The sequence below is a fragment of the Panthera onca genome, chromosome D4 (genome assembly GCF_046562875.1).
Source record: "Panthera onca isolate mPanOnc1 chromosome D4, mPanOnc1 haplotype 2, whole genome shotgun sequence".
NCBI lineage: Eukaryota > Metazoa > Chordata > Mammalia > Carnivora > Felidae > Panthera > Panthera onca.
The window spans coordinates 15,773,877-15,795,599 of NC_138351.1; the positions used below are offsets into that span (position 1 = coordinate 15,773,877).

General features: G+C 38.9%; 1 protein-coding gene across 1 annotated transcript in view; it reads left to right on the forward strand.

The window, feature by feature from the left end:
- The window catches only part of TMC1 (transmembrane channel like 1), a 104,619-nt gene extending 88,122 nt beyond the window's left edge, over positions 1 to 16,497 (forward strand). The window contains exons 16-20 of the mRNA XM_078436135.2: positions 3,427 to 3,666; positions 8,680 to 8,805; positions 12,462 to 12,540; positions 12,643 to 12,694; positions 16,475 to 16,497. Coding sequence (XP_078292261.2) covers positions 3,427 to 3,666; positions 8,680 to 8,805; positions 12,462 to 12,540; positions 12,643 to 12,694; positions 16,475 to 16,497 — 520 coding nt within the window. The remainder of the gene's footprint in view (positions 1 to 3,426; positions 3,667 to 8,679; positions 8,806 to 12,461; positions 12,541 to 12,642; positions 12,695 to 16,474) is intronic.
- Positions 16,498 to 21,723: the final 5,226 nt, after the last annotated feature.

The window sequence follows — 21,723 nt, forward strand, 5'->3', positions numbered from 1 at the left end:
CATGTCTGTTTCTTGTTCTTTCATAGCAAAGACAACAGACAGGCCTAGAAATTCATTTTCATGATCAGAAAAGCCGTTGAAATGGCTGTCCTGATTCGTTTCGCTTATAATTTTGCAACTATTTAGTCCACCATGGTTCATGTTGAAATTCTTAAATATCCAAAACCCTTCCCCCATTCTCTCATGGGCAGACCCATTACCAAAATCTCTCCGCTATCCCTTTCTGTGTATCCCTCCTTTAGACAGTGGTCAAGCCTTGCTTCTTGTTGGTCTGAAGAGGACATTAGAATGTGATGGTGTTTTTTTGAGCGTACAGAGATAACTACACCCCGGAGTTACAGAAGCAAAAGAACTATTGCTTACTTTCAGGTCAACCCTTTGGACAGATGGTCTTTTTCCTAACTCCCAGAAAGTTGGTAAAGGAGGGAGGATGTGGTTGGTGGGCAAGGCGTGAGGAGTGTGTGTTCCAAGTGTGGTAGGCTCCCCCACACAAGGGGACTCACACATGGTAAGCTGCTATCTTATGAGGCGCAAGGAACTGGTACTGGAGCTTGGTCACACAGAAACAAAAGACTGTGGGACGTTTGCACTCACGTCCGTTGGTTTGTGACTGGCGACATTCAGGTACAGCTTTAGGGGTTTCTAATTAGTGGATGTTCTTAAAGTCCAACTTTAAAGGTAAAATCCATTTTGGCATGTAATTGGCTGACATGATCAGTACACTTTTATATCACGCACTTCACTTTAAAATGGATAGCACAGGGTTTCGTCATCGTATTTTAAAACGACAAACACACGTCATATCTCTATCAGAACCGGGTGTAGGGGCAGCAGAAAACAGTGAGACAGAAGACGGGTGTGGACATTGCTCCAACACTGTCTCTTTGTGTACCTCTTGTACCTTTGTCCCTGTCTGCTACCTCATTTTCTTGGTTGATCAGATGTGAATAATTTACCTGACATGTACCATGTCACTGGAGTAATAAGGAGAGCTCAATGAAAGAAGCTTTTCATTCGCTTTGATCTTCTTGGAAGAAAAGCACTTTATAAGGCTAAGGTATTACAAGGATCTTGAACTGACAGATGACAGGATCAAGTGTGGGTAAGGGACTTAGTGAGCCGAGCTGATTAGTGAGTCACCGGCAAAGACAGTTTGAGCATTAGGGTTCAGCTATCACTGTGCCAGGATCTGTTTTTCTAGGTTATGGTTCTTGAACCTGTTTGTTCAGAGTGCCCATTTGATATTTATTTTGAAAATCTGAGGTTTATAGGTGCACGTACCTAGGTGTGTGCATATATACGTATACAGACGAATGATGCATATACATATATGTACAAATGTGTGTGGCTTTAGGTAAGTCTAGGAATTAAGTTATATACAGAATTGTGTCTGAGGGTAAACTAGGTTGTATAGCAGCTAAACACCACCCCCTCCCCCCCAAAGCTTAGTGGTTTACAAAGGGAAAAGTTTTCTTCTTATGTACTCTGCATGTTCAATGTGGGTTGGTAGAGGGATCTGCTCTTGTGAGTTACTCTCACTCTAGAGTCCTAGACCGGCCAAATTGAGTCCATCTGGAACAACACTGGATAGGGTAGCAGAGAGATGAGAAAAAAAATCCACACAGGGCTTTCAACATTTCTATCCAGTAGTGAGACACCTCATTTTGATTTCCATTTCCTTGGGCAAAACAAATCGTATGGCCAAGCCCTGCTTTAGAAGGGAACACACATAATCATTCACAAGCATCTAACATGACTAATATTGGCATTTGAGAATACAGTGCACTGCTATGTAATTGTCGCCCCTTACCTGAGGCTGTCACTCACTCGCTCACAGTTTTGAGGCTCCGGGTTCTCTCTGGCTATCCTGTAACAAAGATACCCCGTGTTGTTCCAAAGTCTATCTTCTTACTTTTTTTAATTCGTAAAATTTATATTTTAGAGAAGTTTTGGGTTCATAGAAAAACTGAGTGCAAAGAACAGAGCGTTCCCATACGCCCCCAGGCCCCCACAGGCACACCCACTATTGACATCCTACACCACAGTGGCACATGGGTTACGATTGATGAACCTGCATGGGTAGATCATCGCCTGAAGTCCGTACCATTAAAAAAAAAATAGTTTATCTTTCTTCAGAGTGTCTGGTCCACTCGTTATGTTCAAATGTCATTCAGATCTGTGGTATCAAATCCTATCAACAAGAAAATCCAGACTTGGGGAAGATTCCACTTTTAAATGAAATAGCTTAACGCTGGTTTGCATCATTTCAATTATAGAAATAGCAGAAATGAATTTCTTCCTCTAACTCACCCCTTGCCCCCCTCCAACATAATATACCAAATTCACATTGGATTGGTTAAAACAGCCTCTCTACATATGTAGGAAATCTAAACTGCTGGCCCTAACTAGAGCTACTGAGGGCTTTATCATAGCTGGGACAGTTGAAAAGACATGACTCTGCTTATACTTCTAAAATAAGTGCCCATGTAACCTCTTTTTGGTTTTGGACCAATACATTGCTATTAATACTGTTTGATGATGCTAATGGATTTTCTCATCAAAGAAAAGTGAAATTTATTTTGTTGAAAATAACCAACTAAGCCATCAAGTAAAAGTGACCTCACCTAAGTACTTGCTTTTTAAAAGTGGCATTTAAAAATAGTTTTTAAAAGCCACATATACAAAGTGGTGGATTTCCAGGACAAACAGAAATGTAAGGAAGTAAACATTAAATTAAATTAAATTAAATTAAATTAAATTAAATTAAATGGATGTGTTGCATTTTCATCTCAAACACATAAAGCTTCCTATAGATTATCAACAAAACACAATCTATTCCTGGGCATACATACATCAGCTCTAAAACACCATAGTAGCTACACAGCTAATAGAGAAAAGCATCAGCAAAAGAAAAATTCATTTTATTTTTTCTCTTCCATTAAGCAAAAATTAATTAGCCCACAGGAAAAGTAATTAATCCAGATGTGTAGTTTATTTGAATAGAATGAGTGGTTTTAAGGGTAACAGTAGAAAGAGGTTAGATTTTTAGATTTATTAATTGATGATTTGAGTGTTAGGGGAAATCAAGTTTATTTTAGAAGTAGAAGAGAGAAGTAAATATATGTAACATATTCTCTGGTGTAGTTTAAATTGATTAATGCTAACAGATATAGTTAACGGACAGCATAATTGCCGTGAGAGAATCATGTATGCAATCCCTGTGGTAAAGGGAAAGATGGTAAAATGTGCATCAAAGACGGAAATTGACTAGGCGAGTTTATTTATGAAAAGAGTTTGTGTGCTTGAAAGCGGCACTACATTTTCTCCCTTTGGCAAATAAACATGACGTGAGATAAGCAAGGTGCCGCGTGACTTTGTTACGAAGAGACGACTTGAAGTGAGCAGAGCCATGTTTTTTCTTTCCAGGATGGGCTCCTTCTTCGCCCCCAGCCTCCCAGGCATCAATATCCTTCGACTCCACACATCCATGTACTTCCAGTGCTGGGCCGTGATGTGTTGCAACGTTCCCGAGGCCAGGGTCTTCAAAGCTTCCAGATCGAATAATTTCTACCTGGGCATGCTATTGCTCATTCTCTTCCTGTCCACCATGCCTGTCCTGTACATGATCGTATCCCTCCCGCCATCTTTTGATTGTGGCCCCTTCAGGTTCTTGCCTTTGAAATTACATCCGGGTGTCGTTTTCTTCCAGGCGTGGAGATAGGAATGGTCACTCCTATAAGCTTTGTTTTGTTTTGTTTTTTTCTCCAAACAATGGCATTTTGGCCTGTTAGAAATGAGATTCTTTGAGCGTCCAGGCTCATTAGGTAACATGGAGATTCTTAGGCAAGTTGCATTGGTTTCTTATTTGAGAATCATAAAAGGGAAAAGGATTTGAGTGCGCCAGGCTCTACCTGGGTAATATGGATGATAAATCTGAGCTCAAAGGGGATGGCAAAGAGCGTGTTTAGATTATGATAGTTGGGATGTGTCAGTTTTCTTGGTGCCGGGCCAGCGTGTCCAAAAGTCGGAAGGAATTTTGACGTGCTACGTCACGTCAAATAGATAATAATTAATTAATTAAAAATAGATTATTCCACAAGCTACCTAGGAAATGGGATCATCATTCGATAACTGTGACTATAAAGTGGGTCACACAATTCACAATCCAAAATGTTACCTGGTAGCAAAACAATTGAGGGTGACATTCGCTCCTATATATTCTCCCCAAACAAGGACAGATCGCTCAAGTCAGTAATAAAGAGTCAAGAGGTCTCTCTGATCCAAGCTGAAAGGTCCTTTTCGCCAGTTCTCTATGACAGAGTTCTGACGGTGACACTTATCAAGAAAGCCAGTCGCCGGGATCAGGGGAATTGAGATTTCATTCCCTAAATAGGGCCCTAAAAATGAATCTACCACAAGTTCCTCTCTGCAACCGCAAGAATCTCTGCCTGTTGAGTCACTGCTCAGCATGCATTTGAGTTATTTCTCCTTTTCAAGTGAAAGAAATGTGAATGTGAAAAGCCACGTGAATGACGAGCGTGAGGCAATAATGGCCACATGTAATATCCCCGTCGTGCTGTCAGACGCAAGTTATTAAATTAAAGTCAAAAGTTTCGTTGCCCACAGACCTAAGTATAAAAGAGGCATTTCACTCTAATAATAGGCTGAGTTATTATTATTGCTTTCCTGGGGGGAAAAAAATAACAAAACAAAAGAAAGAAAATGTTAAGCCAGCTGATAGGGCAAAAACCACTGGAGTTCTGTCATACTCAGGAAGCTGATGCTGACAAATCCTAACCCCCAACCCCCCCCCCCCCCCAACTCTGGGCTGAAATAAATAATGCAGACAGTGACATCTGGAGACTGAATATGAAATTGCAGTCTTGAAGAAGAGCTTGGTCTTCATAAATCCCTAATGAATCTCTGGGTACAAAGTTCAACAGATAAGCCATTCAAAGACTTTACTTAATTGCAAATTACCCACACAACTAAATATCTGGGATGGTTTTAGATGTGCTTTTGACTTTCTAACTGGAAGTCGATGCTTCTCAGAAAAATGTATCAACGGGAGGGAAACCCCACAATGTCCACATGGAGCTGGTTACACAGGGGGCGTTCCTGTGAAAAATATCATTGAGCTAGACAGGCACAATGGCCACACAATTTTAGCTTTTTGGGCCTAATTCCTCTGCCTCTCTTTATATCACATAGAGTTGCTATGATTTTAATTAAAAAAAAAAAAAAAAGAGCCTGTATCTAAGGCATAGTAGCTGATTTTAACCAAGTGTTCCCTGATTGGCAGACTCAGGCAAAATTACCGCACATATATCACTATTTTGAGATCAAGAAAATTTAAATATTTTCAATAGCATGTCAGGAAAGGGGTGTCTCTATCTTATTTAACTAGTCTATTTCTCCTGTCAGTTTACTCATTTTGGAGCAAAAGAATGTATACTTCATTTATTTGTTTGGATTTAGAAGTTTGAAAGGGTTGCTCTGCCCTAAAAATGAAGTGAGAAAGCATGAATTAGGATCTTCATGGCTTGGCATTCTCAAGGATCCTGAGTTTGGGATGGTTTTGTCAGCCTGCCTCCGGAAGAGTGTCTGACTACTTGGCACCTGGGTGGGCAGCGAACTTGCATTTGCGGTAGGTTAATGGATGGCCACACCCACCCAATAGCACAGTGATGGTTAATCACTCCCAGGGACAGGTATGTTCGCAGGTAAAGTGGCTACAATACCTTAGAAGACCCATTCTGTGGGGCACGTGGATGGCTCAGTCCCTTGAGCGTCCAACTCCTGATTGGTCATCTGCATCTGGTTTAAGATTCTCTCTCTCTCCACCTCTCCCTGCTCTTGCCCTGTCTCTCTCTCTCTCTCTCTCTCTCTCTGTCTCTCTCTCTCTCTAATAAAACTTAAAAAAAAAAAAGGAATTCTGTAAAGAATTTGATGAGGTATTCTTGCTTGACCTGTTTGGGAGGGTGAATTTGTCAGAAAATTATTCCAATAGGCTATTAAGTGGATTCACCTTAAACAGTTCAACAATTTTAAAACCATTTATTTTGTACCCAGATGAAGAAAATTCTAATTTCTCCCACCACATTTGCTGACGCGATGCTTCTCCCCCAACCTCTCGCTAATAATTCTGAACAATTTATAATTCTCTGGGTTCTCACATACCTCCCTGCTAGCATTATGGTAATTATATTTTAATGTATTTTCATCTCACTGCAAAGGCCTTATTATGTGTTTCTCCCAGAAAACCTGGAAATTATAGAAATGTTTCTCCTTGAAAATAAACACTTTTCAAAGGCTCCAAAGACCTGAAATAACAACCCTCCACATTTCAACATTTTGGAATTTTGTATTCTGGTTTTCTTTTTATGCAGTTTTTTAAAATAACTGAGATCAAACAATAAGTGCAGATTTATATTATATTGTGACACTTTTATATTTATTTTTATTTTTGTTTTAAATTGCGACGCTGTCGTTGTGTTATTTATTTGCCATTATAACTTATGTGTTTATTTTTTTAATAGTGTGGCTGACTTTCAGAGGTTGGGGATAGAATATTTTCATGTCTGGGGCCACCTGGGTGGCTCAGTCAGTTAAGTGTCCAAATTCAGCTCATGTCATGATCTCATGGTTCGTGAGTTCAAGCCCCACATTGGGCTCCGCACTAACAGTGCAGAGCTTGCTTGGGGTTTTCTCTCTCTCTTTCTCTCTCACTCTCTGTTCCCTCCCCCACTCACTTTCTATCTCTCTCAAAATAAATGAACTTTTAAAAAATATTTTTTTAAAAAAAGGTATTTTTATGTCTGTGAGTCTAAGCATAGTTAGAGTGTTGGCCAGTAACTTGAAGTAATGAATGAATAATGGCTATTTTTTGGACACTAAGCATTAGAGGAGATGTAGGAGTAAATTGGACACTGATTCTGGTCCTGGGAAGCTTTCAGTCCACTGGGAAGACAGGTCTGCTTATAGACTATTCTAAGCCAGGGTGGGTGGGGCCACACCCATAGAAGCTTAAGTTCAGTATCATTTCATTTGACTGTAGAGTCACAGCAGACCAGAAAAAACATGGCATGCTTTGGCTAACTGTCAGATAAAAGGATTACCAGGGATTAGTAGAAGCTTCTTTAGCTTGTACATAAGAGATCTGGACTCCTAGTAAGAACACCAGACCTGGAAAGAGGAGAATCCCCAGAGATGCCAATGACTTCGACTTTGGGACACACTGAATGCAGAGAAGACCTTTATGGGAGGGGAACATTTGGTAAAATTCCAGTTCCCCTATTCTAACCACGTCCATCAGCTTCAGACCAAGAAGCTGGGGAGCGGAATGTCTTGCCTTCTCTCATCTTTGCTTACCTTCTTACTCTCGCTGTATCCCGTATGGCTGGGAAGAAAGCATGGCCAGGTAGAATGGATGGCGACAAAGAAACCCTAGAGAAATAAATCAATATAATCTTGAATTATCTCTAAACTCCATTCCCCCTTAATATATCACAGGTCTTGCCGGGTGCAGATCTGTAATTTGTGGAGCAAAACTTAACACCTCGGCAGTCCAGCAACCCCTTGACCACATATCTGGAATTACTCTCAGGGTTTTGAAAGACTTTATTATAGTGAGGCCAGAGGCAAAAAAAAAAAAAAAAAAAAAAAAAAAAAAATCTCATCTGGAACTTGTGAGTCATGTTTGTTTAGTAGTTGAGAGTGTATGAAGATCAATAAACGATAGTGAAACAAAAATATTAAGTGTTATACCAGCCTTTATTCTGATGATATGAAGAACTTGGTGGTAAATAACCTAATCTCTGCTCTGAAAACTACAGCTTTTCATGGTAGAATCAATATGCGTATACAGAAAAAATAACTTGACATGATGGGTATTACTTAATAATTCTGACTATTACATATTAAGATAAGACAGACATCCTGCCCTCATTTCTCTAGTTTATAGGGGCTGATTCTTACCTCAATGGGTTGAGAACAAATCCATTAAGGACTTTGGCCCTTTAGGCTTCTTTCCTTCTCTTCGCATGGTCTGTTCTTAGCCGTAGGACTGAGCTGGCTGTCATTAGAGCCTGTCCACAAGAAAGACAGTGAGAGAAAGGACTCACCCTTCAGTGTGATTACCTGTTAATAACTCTGATGAAAGAGCTCTGTGGAAAATGAGATAGCAACTCTTGCATGGGGAGAGATACTGGATTATTTGTGGACTTGATTCTGTTAAGCTATTCTGTATGTTTATTTCCAAGGCTAATTCAACAATTAAGTGCACTCTTTATGCAGCCCAAAGGGAATGTTCTCCAACAAGGACAGCTGGCTAAGGGGTAGACTTGCAAGTTATTTATAAAATATATTTCAATCAAAATCTTAGGGATACAGCTTAAGAAAAAAACAAAACAAAACCAGACTTCTCCTAATGCTGTGGTTAATTTCCTAACTGCTCGACTGCGTGTTTACGTTGGGATACCAGTTCTCATGTCTTACCCATATGTTGATAATAACAGGTCGAAGTGCCAGGAGTTGTAGCTAAACATTAGGTTCCCAATCTGAAAGAGTACTTAGGTGGTGTTTGAGAAAGACGTCTAGTTTTCTTGCTGTAACCATGGCTTTTACATATGTTATAAATGAACTTCTCTCCTCCCCCCCCCCCCCCTTTTTGTTTTTCAGTGGCAAAAATAGGATGTTCGAAGTCATTGGAGAAACACTGGAGCATGATTTCCCAAGCTGGATGGCAAAGATCTTGAGACAGCTCTCTAACCCCGGACTGGTTATTGCTGTCGTTTTGGTTATGGCGTATGTGCTTCCCCTCTCATAGGAAGAGACTCTGTAATGTCTTTCCTGGCTCCTTTTAATTTCCAGCTTTCTTAGCTTTCTCATGCTCTCTAAGGGTTGTGCTGTAACCTCAGCAAATTCAGTGCTGATTACATGGTGGTGAGAGTCTGAAATTCATAAGCCATATTCTGATCCTATTGAATGTAATTCCCAGCCATCTGCATCTGTCTTTGCCTGCCTAGGATTATAAGATTTGTTCCCAAGTAACCAAAATAATTATCAGTAAACAGCTAAAGCAAGGGAAACATAAATGCTAAATGCTAAATCTAATCAGCACATTGAGCTCCCCCGATCTCCTGGCCCCCAGCTCTTGTCCCATAAAGCAGATGGCTGTGAACACACAGAAATGATGAGTCTCTAAGTTAATATTCCCTTTGGGGACCCTATAGGCTGCATTTTAGGGCTAAAGGTTTAAGGGGTCTTAAAAACCATCATGTCCTTGTTCCTCAAAGGCTATCAGTAAGTGTGGGTCCATGATAATAAAATCAGAGGCCCAGAAGGGTCTTGGAAAGGTCGCTTAGTCTGTCCCTTCAAAAGTCAGAGGTGATATCCAAAGGAGAATTTGGGAGGGGGGTTTTGTTCCCTTGTAACTTTCATTGGCTTCTGACTCTTGACCAGCACAGAAATAAACTTACATTCTAAGGAAAAAAATATATTTGCTATTGAAGAGCTAGGAAAAGCACCCTGGTCCTTCCTTTCAACGCCTGAGGCCCTCCTAAATAGAAAGTCTGGTACTGTCACTGCTCGCAGTCAAGAAGGGCAAGTATGAAACCACCCTCAGAAACACTTTAGAAATAAAGCTGATGCACAGGATTTGTTTCTTAAAAGGTAAAACTAGGAAAGCTCAGGGAGAGAAATCCCAATGATTTGAAATAAATGAGCTGGGTTCTGGGCCAAGTTGTTACCATCTACTTTGTGATGATCATGGTCATGAGTCATGTCAGAGAAGACAGGCTTCATCTTCAATTTTATTAAGGCACCAATTTAGAGGGACAAGATGATTTTCCCCTGGTAAGACTATAGCAAAATGGTAATAGTAAGACTCTGACAGTAAATCCAACCTTTACCTCCCGCTTTATACTATGACACCTTTTTTGAAGGAGAGCCCATGGGAATAATTAAACAGTAAAACAGATTACTTTTGTATATTAGAGAACCTTGATCATTTGGTGGCATTCAGAATCTGATGGTGAATGTCTGGTGCAGATATGTTAGAAAATGATCTGGTTGGGGGCACCTGGGTGGCTCGGTCGGTTAAGCATCCGACTTCGGCTCAGGTCATGATCTCGCATTCGTGGGTTCAAGCCCCATATCAAGCTCTGTGCTAACTGCTCAAGAGCTTGGAACCTGCTTCGGATTCTGTGTCTCCCTCTTTCTCTGCCCCTCCTCTGCTCGCACTCTGTCTCTCTCTCTCTCTCTGTCTCTTTCTCTCAAAAATAAATAAACATTAAAAAAAAAAAAGAAAGAAAAGAAAGAAAATGACCTGCTGGAAGCCACCTGTTTCACCAGATGGCCCTTGAAGTGATTTTTATTTTCCAAGTTTTCGTAATACAGTGGCTTGTGGGGCGATGTTAAGTTATTAAGTGGTTTTTAAAAGTCAAAGCCCCTTAGTGGTATAAATGAGATCTTGTATTAAAAAAAAAAAAACTGATCAAAGTTCATGTCAGATTTTATGAGTATAGTCTTACCTTAGTAAGAGACAGATTTATTTCTAAACTGTGGAGCAACACTGTTCTGATGCCAGTGGTTGAAGGTTGACTAAGTTGTCCCAAGAGTGTGGAAGAGGAACTAGTATGGCCTATGTCCCAGGCACTACCCGTATATTAATCATTGCATTTCCACGATAATCTTAAAAGGTTGGCCTCATTAATCATATTATTGCTATCACATGGAAGATATGCCCCAAATCAAGTGGCTGATAAGTCAATGCAAGCTCATGTCTTATTTCCCATCTATTATTTCCCTAATCATTTGAAGCACCAAACAGTGAGTTTGGAATGAGTGGGAATAGACAGAAAGGCTAGAAGCCACTTGTCAGGGATGGTCTACACTCAGGGTCAGCACATGTTTTCTAAAAGGGCAAAATAGTAGACATGTTAGGTTGTATGGGTCAAAAGGAAAAATTGAGGATATTCTGTAAGCACTTACCTAACCATTTGAAAATGTAAAAGCCGTCTTAGTTCATGGGCCATGCAAAACAGGCTGGGAGTCCGTTCTACCCTGGAGATGATGGTTTGCCAACCCCTCATACAGACTGTGCAGAAGAAAGTTGGCAGGATACAAGGTCAAATAGATGTCCTGCAAGGTTGATTGTAGTTCTGAGGTTCTGATTTAAAACCCAATTTCAGTTTATTGCTGATTTGATTTTTCAAATCCTGAGATGTCATCTTCTAGTTTATGGGGCTCACACAATTCGCCTGGCTCTTTATTACCTTTAATTAGAGAATGTTACAAGTTACAGACATTTTGAATTTCCCCAGTGGCTCATAGTAAATCAGCTTGGGTGATTTTGGGATAACTGAGTAGAATTCAGGTTCTCTGCAGCCAGGTTCATTCCTTTCGGAGACCAGAAAATGATTTATGAAGAGTATTTATTTAAGTTGCATCACAAGACAGAAAAGGTGGCAAATACAGAGAGAATTCCAGAACTGCAAATGACTTGTGAGGTCTTTTGCGTTCACCCTCCAAATCCAGGCGCTTTTCTAAAAAAATCTTTATCACACACACACACACACACACACACACACACACATTTATTGAGCACCTACTTCATATCAAACAGTATATGCCAAATGCTTTCATGTATGTAATTTCATTCAAATTCCCATCACTCATATAAAAGATAAACAAACCCAGCTAAACAATATCAATAATTGTGTTGCTAGCACCAGATGGCTCATAAAGGGTATAATCTGGCATGGTTGGGGAGTAGAGGAAATGTGTTTAGTATCCAGTCATTTGCAAAAAAGAGCAATGCCAGTTACCTTTTTTTTTAATGCATTTTGTTTGTTTATTTTGCTTTAAGTGAAGATGAACATATTTATTTTTACACAAATGTTTGGCTGGAATTTGCTCTTTCTAGAAATGTAAATGTCAGTTAAAAGCCAAGGATATTCCTTTATAAAACATTTTCGTTTCAAAGAAGGGAGAAATGCAAACAATACATCCTACGGAAAAAAATATCTATGTGAATTGACTATGACTTATGAGGATTATATTCTTTGTTGTGAAAGCCAAAGGAGGGAATTTAAGGCAGAAAGTCAATTTCTTTTTTATTCCACACATTCCCTAAGCTTCCGTAGATTTTCCATTCCCTTGGATGCCCTTGGCATCAATTTGAAATGTTACTTTTAATTATAGTTTAAACTGACGTTAATACATTTCCAAGAAGATACAATTAGGCAGCGAGGTATGGTAGACAGATTGATGCTGTGGAAGAGAATCCTTGAGTCCCACCTTCCCAGGTCCAGCTCTACTAACATGTTCCGAGTGCATTTTTTTTTTTTACTTCTGTGTACTTCAGTCTTTTATCTACATTCTATGATGTAGTGAATGTAAATTTCAGAAGAATCTCGAACTGAAAACTACCATATATTTTATTATTTTTTAAAATGTAGTTTGACCATCTATTATCTCAATGCTACTGCCAAGGGCCAGAAGGCAGCAAATCTGGATCTAAAGAAGAAGATGAAACAGGTCGGATACAATTGATTTTATAAAAATATCATCTTTATTAATGTCAAGTAGTAGGAAACACCGGGAAATCTCACGTCCTTCTCTCCTTTTTGTATTGTGTAGCAAGCTTTGGAGAACAAAATGCGCAACAAGAAAATGGCAGCTGCCCGAGCAGGTTGGAGAAATGTTTGTGATTGCAAAATCTCCCCGCTATGGATAAAGTGTTCCTCCTTTTTTTTCTTTCCAAATGGGCATTTGATGTAGTATACCATTACTGCCCTGAGTGAGTCATTCCACAATTTTTACTGTTCACCTTTTGAGACCCTCTCAGCTTTTCCAGTGGAGGAAAGGCAAAGGAAAGAAAACTTGAAAAATGGAAACTTAGCAATAGTAATAGACAGGTGACTTTGCAAATTGACAGAAGAAAAAGACAACATCCACATAGTCATGTACAAATAGCAGACACAAATGCAGAAGTTCTGCCCCCTGGGGCCGTTTTTATACATAGATGGATACACCAGGAAGATATCACTAGGCTCTTCTGAGCTCACCAGTGTTGATTTCCTGGAGCCTTTTCTAATTCATTCATCTCTCTTTTTTATAACCTTCTTAAGTTTTAAACCATTAAAATAAGGCATACCCTTATTTGCCAAAATTCCCGATACGTTCTGCATTCCACATGGGAAAGTAATGTCTAAGAACCTCAGGGAACATTTTTTCAAACTTTTCCCTCGTTCTTAACTTTAAAACTCTTTATATTACTAGGGCTTTCCCCCCTTGTAAGTACTATAAGTCAGTCCAAATTGGTTTAAGTAGAAAAAAACTTCATTAGTCCACACAAATGAATAGGAGAGTGGTGTGGATGGCCTGAGACCACGTTTTATCCCAAGTTTAGAAGTGAGCAGGGCTGAGCCCCATTTCTTTATGGTTCTTTCAACACTGCTCTCCCTCTGTGTCAGCTGACCTTTATGGCAACAGGAGAGGATGTAGCAATTTCCAGTGCTATGTCCTTAAATTACATTTGTCTTAGATGGTTTTTCCACCGTAAAGCTACTTGTTTTTTTTAATTAGCATTTTTTTTTCAGCTGTGACAAATTGTAAAAACTTGAAAGTGTACGATGGGACGATTTGACATGCACATACATTATGAAAGAGCTCCCACCACTGAGTTCATCAACACATCCATGACCTCACATATTTACCTTTGTGTGTGTGTATGTGTGTGTGTGTGAGCACTTAAGTTCTACTGTCTCAGCAAATTGCGATGTATACAATGCGGTATCATCAACTATAGTTCACCATGTGATGCATTACATCCTCAGACTTCTTCATCTTACAACTGAAAATTTGTACTCTATTACCAAACTCTATTTCCCCCACCCCGAAGCTCCTGGGTTACCATCCTGCTCTCTGTTTTCATGAGTTTGCCTTTTTTTTTTTTATTCCACATGTAAGTGACCCCATGTACTGTTTGCCTTCCTCTGTCTAGTTTATTTCACTTAGCATAATGCCTTTCAGGTTTATCCACATTGTTGTAAACGGCAAGATTTCCTTCTTTTATAGGTTGAAAAATATTATATAATTCTATATCTCAATCTATCTATCTGTATCTATATCACGTTTTCTTTATCCATTCCTCCATAGATAGACTCATGTGGTTTCCATCCTTCCATGCTGCAATGAACATGGGAATACAAATTAATGATTTCATTTCTTTTGGATATATCCAGAAGTGGGATTGCTGGATCATATGATAGTTTGCATTTTCCTGGGAGTGATGTCGAGCATCTTTTCATGTACTATACAGATATTGGTCATTGATAAGTCTTCTTTGAATAAATGTCTATTCAGATCCTTTGTCCATTTTAAATTAGGTTATTTGGTTTTGATGTTGTTCAATGGTAAGACTTCCTTGTCTATTTTGGATTTTAACCCCTTCTCAAATATGTGGTTTGCGGATACGTTCTCCCATTCCATAGGCTGCCTGTTCGTTTTATTGATGATTTCCTTTGCTGTGCAGAAGCTTTTTAGTTTAATGTTTATTTTTGCATTTTCTGCCTTTGTTTTTGGTGTCAAGTACAAAAATCATTGCCAAGACCAAGGGCAAGGAGGCTTTTTCCTAGGTTTCCTTCTAGGAGTTTTATGGTTTAGGGTCTTACATTCAAGTCTTTAATCATCATGCATTAACTTTTGTGTATGTTGTAAGATAGGGGTTCAGTTTCATTCTTTTGCATGTGGATATCCAGTTTTCCCAGCACCATTTATTGAAAAGAATATTCATTCTTCATTGTATATCCTTGGTACTTGGTCAAAAACTAACTGACCACATATGCATGTATTTATTTCTTGTTACTCTGTTCTGTTCTAGTGATCTTGTTGTCTATTTTAGTGCCAATGCCATACTGTTTAATTACTACAACTTTGTAATATAGTTTGAAATCAGGAAGCATGATGTCCCAGCCTTGTTCTTTCTCAAGATTGCTTTGGCCACTAGGGATCTTTTTGTGGTTCCATCGAATATAAGAATTGTTGTTTGTTTGTTTTTTTTTTTCTATTTCTTTGAAAATGTCTTTGGAACTTTGAGAAGGATTGCACTGAGCCTGTAGATTGCTTTGGGTGGTAGGGACATTTTCACAAAATCAATTCTAATCCATTAACATGAAATTTCTCTCCATTTATTTGTGTCTTCTTTAATCATTATATAATGACCTTCTTTGTCTCTTGTTACTACTTCGTTGGCTTAAAATGTATTTTGTCTGAAATAAGTATAGCTGTGCCTCCTTCTGGTTTCCACTTGCACAGAATATCTCTTTCCATTCTCTCACTATCAGTTTACGTGTGTCCTTAAAGCTGACGTGAGACCTTCGTGGGCATCTTTTAGTTTGAAGCACGTATGTCACACATATCTGTGCTGTTCTTGTGTTTGCTATAGATTGTGACTATAACGTAACATCCTCAAATTCGTGTTTAGAATGGTGAATGAAGGGGCACCTGGGTGGCTCAGTTGGTTAAGCGTCCAACTTCGGCTCAGGTCATGATCTCATGGTTTATTAGTTTGAGCCCCATGTTGGGCTTGCTGCTGTGAGCACAGGGTCTGCTTTGGATCCTCTGTCCCCCACCTTCTCTGCTCCCCACCCCTGACTCTCACATGCTCTATCTCTCGCTCTCAAAAATAAATAAAGAAACATTTTTTTTTTAAAGTATCTTACAAAAAAAGAATGGTGAGCCAAAAGTTGACTTTTAAGATCTGAATTCTAGGTAAGGCTTGTTTTTATCTTCATTGTTTTAAAGATATAATAGTATAGCATGCTATTTATTTGATATTTTCCCATAATTTTTACTTAAAAACATATACAACCTTTGCAAAAGCAGAAACTATCTTATTCATAGTTGTTTCCTCAGAACTTAATACAGAACTTTATTATATAACAGTCATTCAGTAAAGGCCTACCAAATTTCTACTGGCCAATAAGGAACTCTTTTATTTGAAAAATTTAAAAAGAATACATTTTTATATTAATTATAAAAACAGTACTAAATATAAAAAGAGCAGAACTTTCACCCCCTTGTAGAGTAAGAAATATAAAAATATTTTGTAGGTAAAAATGCTAAATATTATGGCAACCTGGAGCACATTTGGAAGATACAGATTTCAGACCACCTCATTTGGAACATTAAGCACACTGAAAGCGAATTTTTTAGAAAATGTTTATTTATTTTTGAGAAAGAGAGCATGCGCAGGAAAGGGGCAGAGAGAGAGAGGGACAGAGGATCTGAAGCGGACTCCGTACTGACCGCAGAGAGCCCTATGTGGGGCTTGAACTCACGAAACCCGAGATCATGAGCTGAGCCAAAGTTGAACTAATGCCCAACTGACTAAGCAACCCAGGTGCCCCTGAAAGTTAAATTTTGATTTGTTGCTCCTTCATCTTTTCTCTCTCTCTCTTTTGAACAGCTGCAGCTGCTGGTGGCCAGTAGCTTTCCCAGGTATGCTGGGGGCCCAGAAGGACTCTTCACCTTGCTCTTCAAAACCAGCCACTTCTGAAAAGGGCAAGAACACAAGCATTGTGAAGTTGCCGTTCCCCTCTTCTAACCCTGATGTATTGTCAAGGTCATGCTGGTCAATCAAGGCGTCACCAGTCTTAGTTCAGCAAGAAGGATCTCCACCTTGTTCCAAACTCAGGGATTTGTTCCCCCACCACCAACTTTTCCCCTGACTTATTTCCCTGGCTTTTCTTCTAACTAATGGAATTTAAAAGTGGATGTGATTCAACAATACAGGTTACTGGTTTACCTGTTGCATTAATTAAAAAAAACTTTGGGTATATGGACTTTCATCTTATACCCTTCTTCTGCCTTAGTTTTCTTTGCCTGGGAACAGAAATACTTCACCTCTTTTTACCCTCAAAGTTAAGAAATATCTTTATCAAGTAGTCACTGTAATTATTCATTAACTCGCATTTTGAGACCAACGTCTTGTTTTTCCATTTTTTTCCATCTCCCCATCTAAGGCCCCCATGACTATACACCCAAGATTTTTTATTAGCTGCTGGATTCAGTAGGAAAAGGAATGGGCTTTTTAAAAGAAAAATCCTAAGGGAAGTAGGGGCCTGATTAGCATTGGATTGAAAGTCTCTCACCTTAGACAACCCACCTCTTTATGAGTTAAAAAAAAAAAAAAAAGGCATTCTACATGATTACAACTCCATCACAGCTTAATCATGACCTCCAAGGATCACATTTCCTGAGTTTAGATTCTAATATTCCATAATTTGTCTTTGCTTTCTTGTTAAGGTTAGGAAAACACACACTTTCACAGGGGGCTTTAGTTTATAGATGTGTTTAAGCGTTATCATCTGTTTAAACTTTGAATAGCAGCAATCGATGCCCTCAGCCAGCCTTGTTGTGTGACTTCAGTTACATATGCGAACCCACAATGTCCTTTTCCAGAGCTGAGTCAATTTGCCTGCCATTCTCTGCAATTGACTTGCCGGTTTTTATTACCCTGTCCGGGAGTTCTTCCTTCTTTTCACTCTTCTTCTGGCCATAAAAGGATGCCCTGTTCCTCTGCCAATCCGTGGGCCCATCACTGCCATGACACAAATTCAAGATTTCCTTCCTCTGGTCCACCTTTCCCGATTAGCCTCCATTCCCAAACTTGAGAGGTTTCCTTGGACCCTACTGGCTTTATTTCAGAGTCTATTATTTATATAGGTTTTCCTGTGCTTTTTTAACAGTACTTTACTGTCTCCTGTATGCATGCATCGTCTTTCCTATCCAGATTGTAAGCTCCCTATGAGCAGGGATCATATCTTTTAACTCTTTTGTATGCCTAGGATAGTGCTGTGCACAGGTAGGCACTGAGCATATGCTTATTAATTAAATTGAATCAATTTAACTTGCAGCAGTCACACTGTGAAACGAAAACTTGTGTTATCTGCATGAAAAGTGTTATTATGATGGAAGAAATGGAATTATCTGTTGCAATGCAGGGTTTCTTGCCTCATTCGATTATAATGCAGATGAGTAAATAAAGTTAGTGCTTATTTCTACTTGGATCATTTTGTACTGTGTAGTAATAAGATTAGAGAATTGGTGTACATGTGTTGCCAAATTTACAATGTGGATGACACTCCCTTGTTCTTGATCTACTTCATAAGAGAAGTGTTGAAAGCTGACAAACTGTCACCCAAGGACTTCATCTCCTAAAGGCAAGGTAGGCAATGCACTTTTTTTTTTTACTCGAGTTGCCATCTGTCCCCATACAAAGTTATTACAATATTATTGACTATATTCCCGATGCTGTGCATTGTATCTCCATCACTTACATATTTTATAACGGAAATTTTGTACCTCTTCAAACAATGTACTTTGGGAACAAACGCTCAGGGTATAAGAAAGAATTCAGACATGACATTCTAAATTTCAATCTTTGTATACATTGAAAATTAAGTTGGATTTTGATTGCACCTAAATACTCCTCTGATTTAAGCTAAGCATTTTTAGAAAATTTAACCCTTTTCGTCTCCAGAGAGCTGACAAAAATATTTCCATAGTACTTACTACATGAATAAGCATCTGAAACGGTGAGTGCCGTTTCCAAAGCTGTTTGAGGACAATTTGGAGACTAGCCTTGTACTGGGAAGGTTCTGATTGCTATGATTTAGTTCTCTATCATTATTTCTCTATATAATGATCAAAACCATAGGAAAAATTTGAGAAGGCAAACCTAACCAACCAACCAACCAGACTGCACCTTTTATTTTTTTTTCTAAGACGAATAAAGAACCAATTCTGACCAATGTATGTGAAAACTAAATTTACTTTTCTGCAGAGCTTTGCCATTCATTTGAAAACTGAAAAACTGCATTTCGACACATTCTTTGAATTATCTCCTTTGACTTCTGAGGGTAGCACATAGTGTAAACCATACCTAGGGGCTCGTGTTAACAATACTTTGACCTGAACTATGTTTTCTTATTCTGATGGATCCCTACAACTACCAGAGCCAGAGCTAGCCAGGGTTTGGAAATATTATTTGGTGACTCAAAATGTTATCATATGACGGGGTATAGTTCCCCTCGTTGCCACAGGGGGTCAGCCTTTGCTATCTTCACTCCTCAGTGGATGAGTTAATAGGAAGAGGTTTCGGGTCAACTTCTCTGTCTAACACTTCAGGGCTGGAGCCCTGCCTTTAACCTAGTAGACTTTACTGGAACTTGAAATATTTCACTTTGCTTTACCAGCCCCTTCCTAAAAGAGTATGGGTAGATTGTGGGGAAGTGGGCTTCTCATACATGCTGGGACCACACCGGGTGTGTGATCGTTAGGAACCATGATGAAGCCGGCACGTCTTCATCCACTTGATAAACATTTATCACATACTGTGTGTCAAATGTTTATTAAACGTAATGTACCCCAAGTATCACCTACTCTCTATATTTTCTCCCACTGTTTTGTACCACCACCTGCCATATTGATCTTCTTGGTTTCCAGAATCTTCTAGAACGATACTAGAACTTATGAAACTGTTTTAAGATTGAGGAAAATCAATGATACCTTTCCATTCAAGGCAAGAGTGTCCCTTTCTTCACAGTGAGGCAGCTATTACAGTACACTATCAGAAACTGGAAAAGAGTTTTACTCTCTCTCATTCTCTGTCAAGTGCAATGCCGAGCAAAATCCAGATGTTACTGTCACCTTTTCCAGCCTTCATCCACAACTAGGATTTTTTGATGGACAAATAACCCTGGAATGCAGAATTGGCATCACATGCTTAGTGAGTGGAAGGCAAACAAAACAGTTTAGGCTTTGTTCCTTGGGGGAAAACCAAGGGAGTGTTTCAAAAGAGGGAAACCAAGGAGATAGGTGTCTCATGACTTTTATTTCCTTCCTTGAGTCAAAAAATATAATGCCCAGTTATAACTTTCTTTTGCCTTGTTTGGTATACAAGGGCAAAAGCATCTCCACAATTTATTCGTGAAGAAATATATCCCAAAAGAAGATGTAAGCAGGCCTCAAAAACAAGAGACTTAAGAATGGGTTTGGCAAATGTTCCCAGTTCTCAATGCAGGTACGCACTTCGTTTTTTGGAAGAGAGACACTGAGACTTAACCATGTATTTTTTTAAATGAACTATAGTCATGGCCTCTTTTTGTGTTTACTTCCTGCAAGAAGGAAATACCATTGTATGGTGGTGACAGTTCTCAAGCCCTTTTATTAGATTTATTTTTCTGACTTCTCTTGTAATGGATTGCTTTGATACTTGGCCTTGGATGGTCCAGCTGTCTTTTCCAGGATCAGTCTTGGTGACTTGGTAACTATGAGTAATGGAAAAACATATATAAGGAATACTTGACCTTTTCTGGGAACTTAGATATTGTACAACACACATCTTTTTCACACATACCAGGAAGTTTTCATATCAATCCTTATGGTTATTTAAAAACTTACAATAGAGGTACATGTTCACTATAGCAAATTTAAGCAGTTTGGATAAAATAAAACAAGTGAAAGAACCCTGTAATTCTACCACCCAGCAAAACTGCTGTTTAATATTTTGGTGTACTTTCCTTCCCTCTAATTCGCACACACAGACACACAGACTTAATAAAATATTTTGGATCATGAGATATATTTAGTTTTATCTTACTTCCTGATTTAACATTTTCCCATGCCATAAAATAACTTCGAGACATTTTTAATGGCTACAAAATATGTCATGTGACCTTAAGGAAATTGTTCAAAACCTCATGTTTCTCATTTCTAAAAATGGGGCTGGGGTGCCTGGGTGGCTCAGTCAGTTAAGCTGAGCCAACTTTGGCTCAGGTCATGATCTCACAGTTCGTGAGTTCGAGCCCTGCGTCAGGCTCTATGCTGACAGCTCAGAGCCTGGAGCCTGATTTGAATTCTGTCTCCGTCTCTGCCCCTCCCCTGCTTGGTCTCTCTCTCTCTCTCTCTCTCTCTCTCTCAAAAATAAACAAACATAAAAAATTTTGGTTTTAAATAAAAAAAAATAAAAATGGAGCTAATAAGAGCCCTACTCCATAAAGTGTCTATTTAGGGTTAAAAGAGATAGAACCTTTATAGAATATAGCACTGGGCCTGGCATGCAGCTAGTATTCAGGAATAGACACGGTTGTCATGCTTGTTATCATGGAATTCTAAATATTTGTAGTTCTCCTACAACTACTTTTTGTGCTTGACTATACATATCAGCTCTGTGAAGTAATCGAGAACACTACTGAAATAAGATTTATCCAGAGCCTGATCATAGTTCTTATAGGGGTGGAACACTGAAAATATTATGGTGATCCCCAACATCTAATTTTAAACAAAAACAAGATTAGTCTTAAAATACTAAACTACATGGATGCTGAAGTCAGACGCTCCTTTCTAAAAAAAGAAAAAAGAAAAAAAATCCTGCTTTGCTGATTCTCTAAACACCTGCTTACTTGCTGTATCGTATAATCCAGCCATGGAATTAGCAATCTGATGTGCTTATAATTTAGAGTGTAAGGCCCTATGGGCATGGTTAGCATTTTGCAAGGATTATATAAATGGGTTAAATAAGGACCGTGAGTCAACACGAACAGAGAGCGTGACTGAGTTGAACGTTAAAATCTTAAAATGCTTTTTTTTTTTTTCTTTTGGGGATCAAACTTTTTTCCTGTGTGAATATAGCACAGATTTGATAATAGGAGT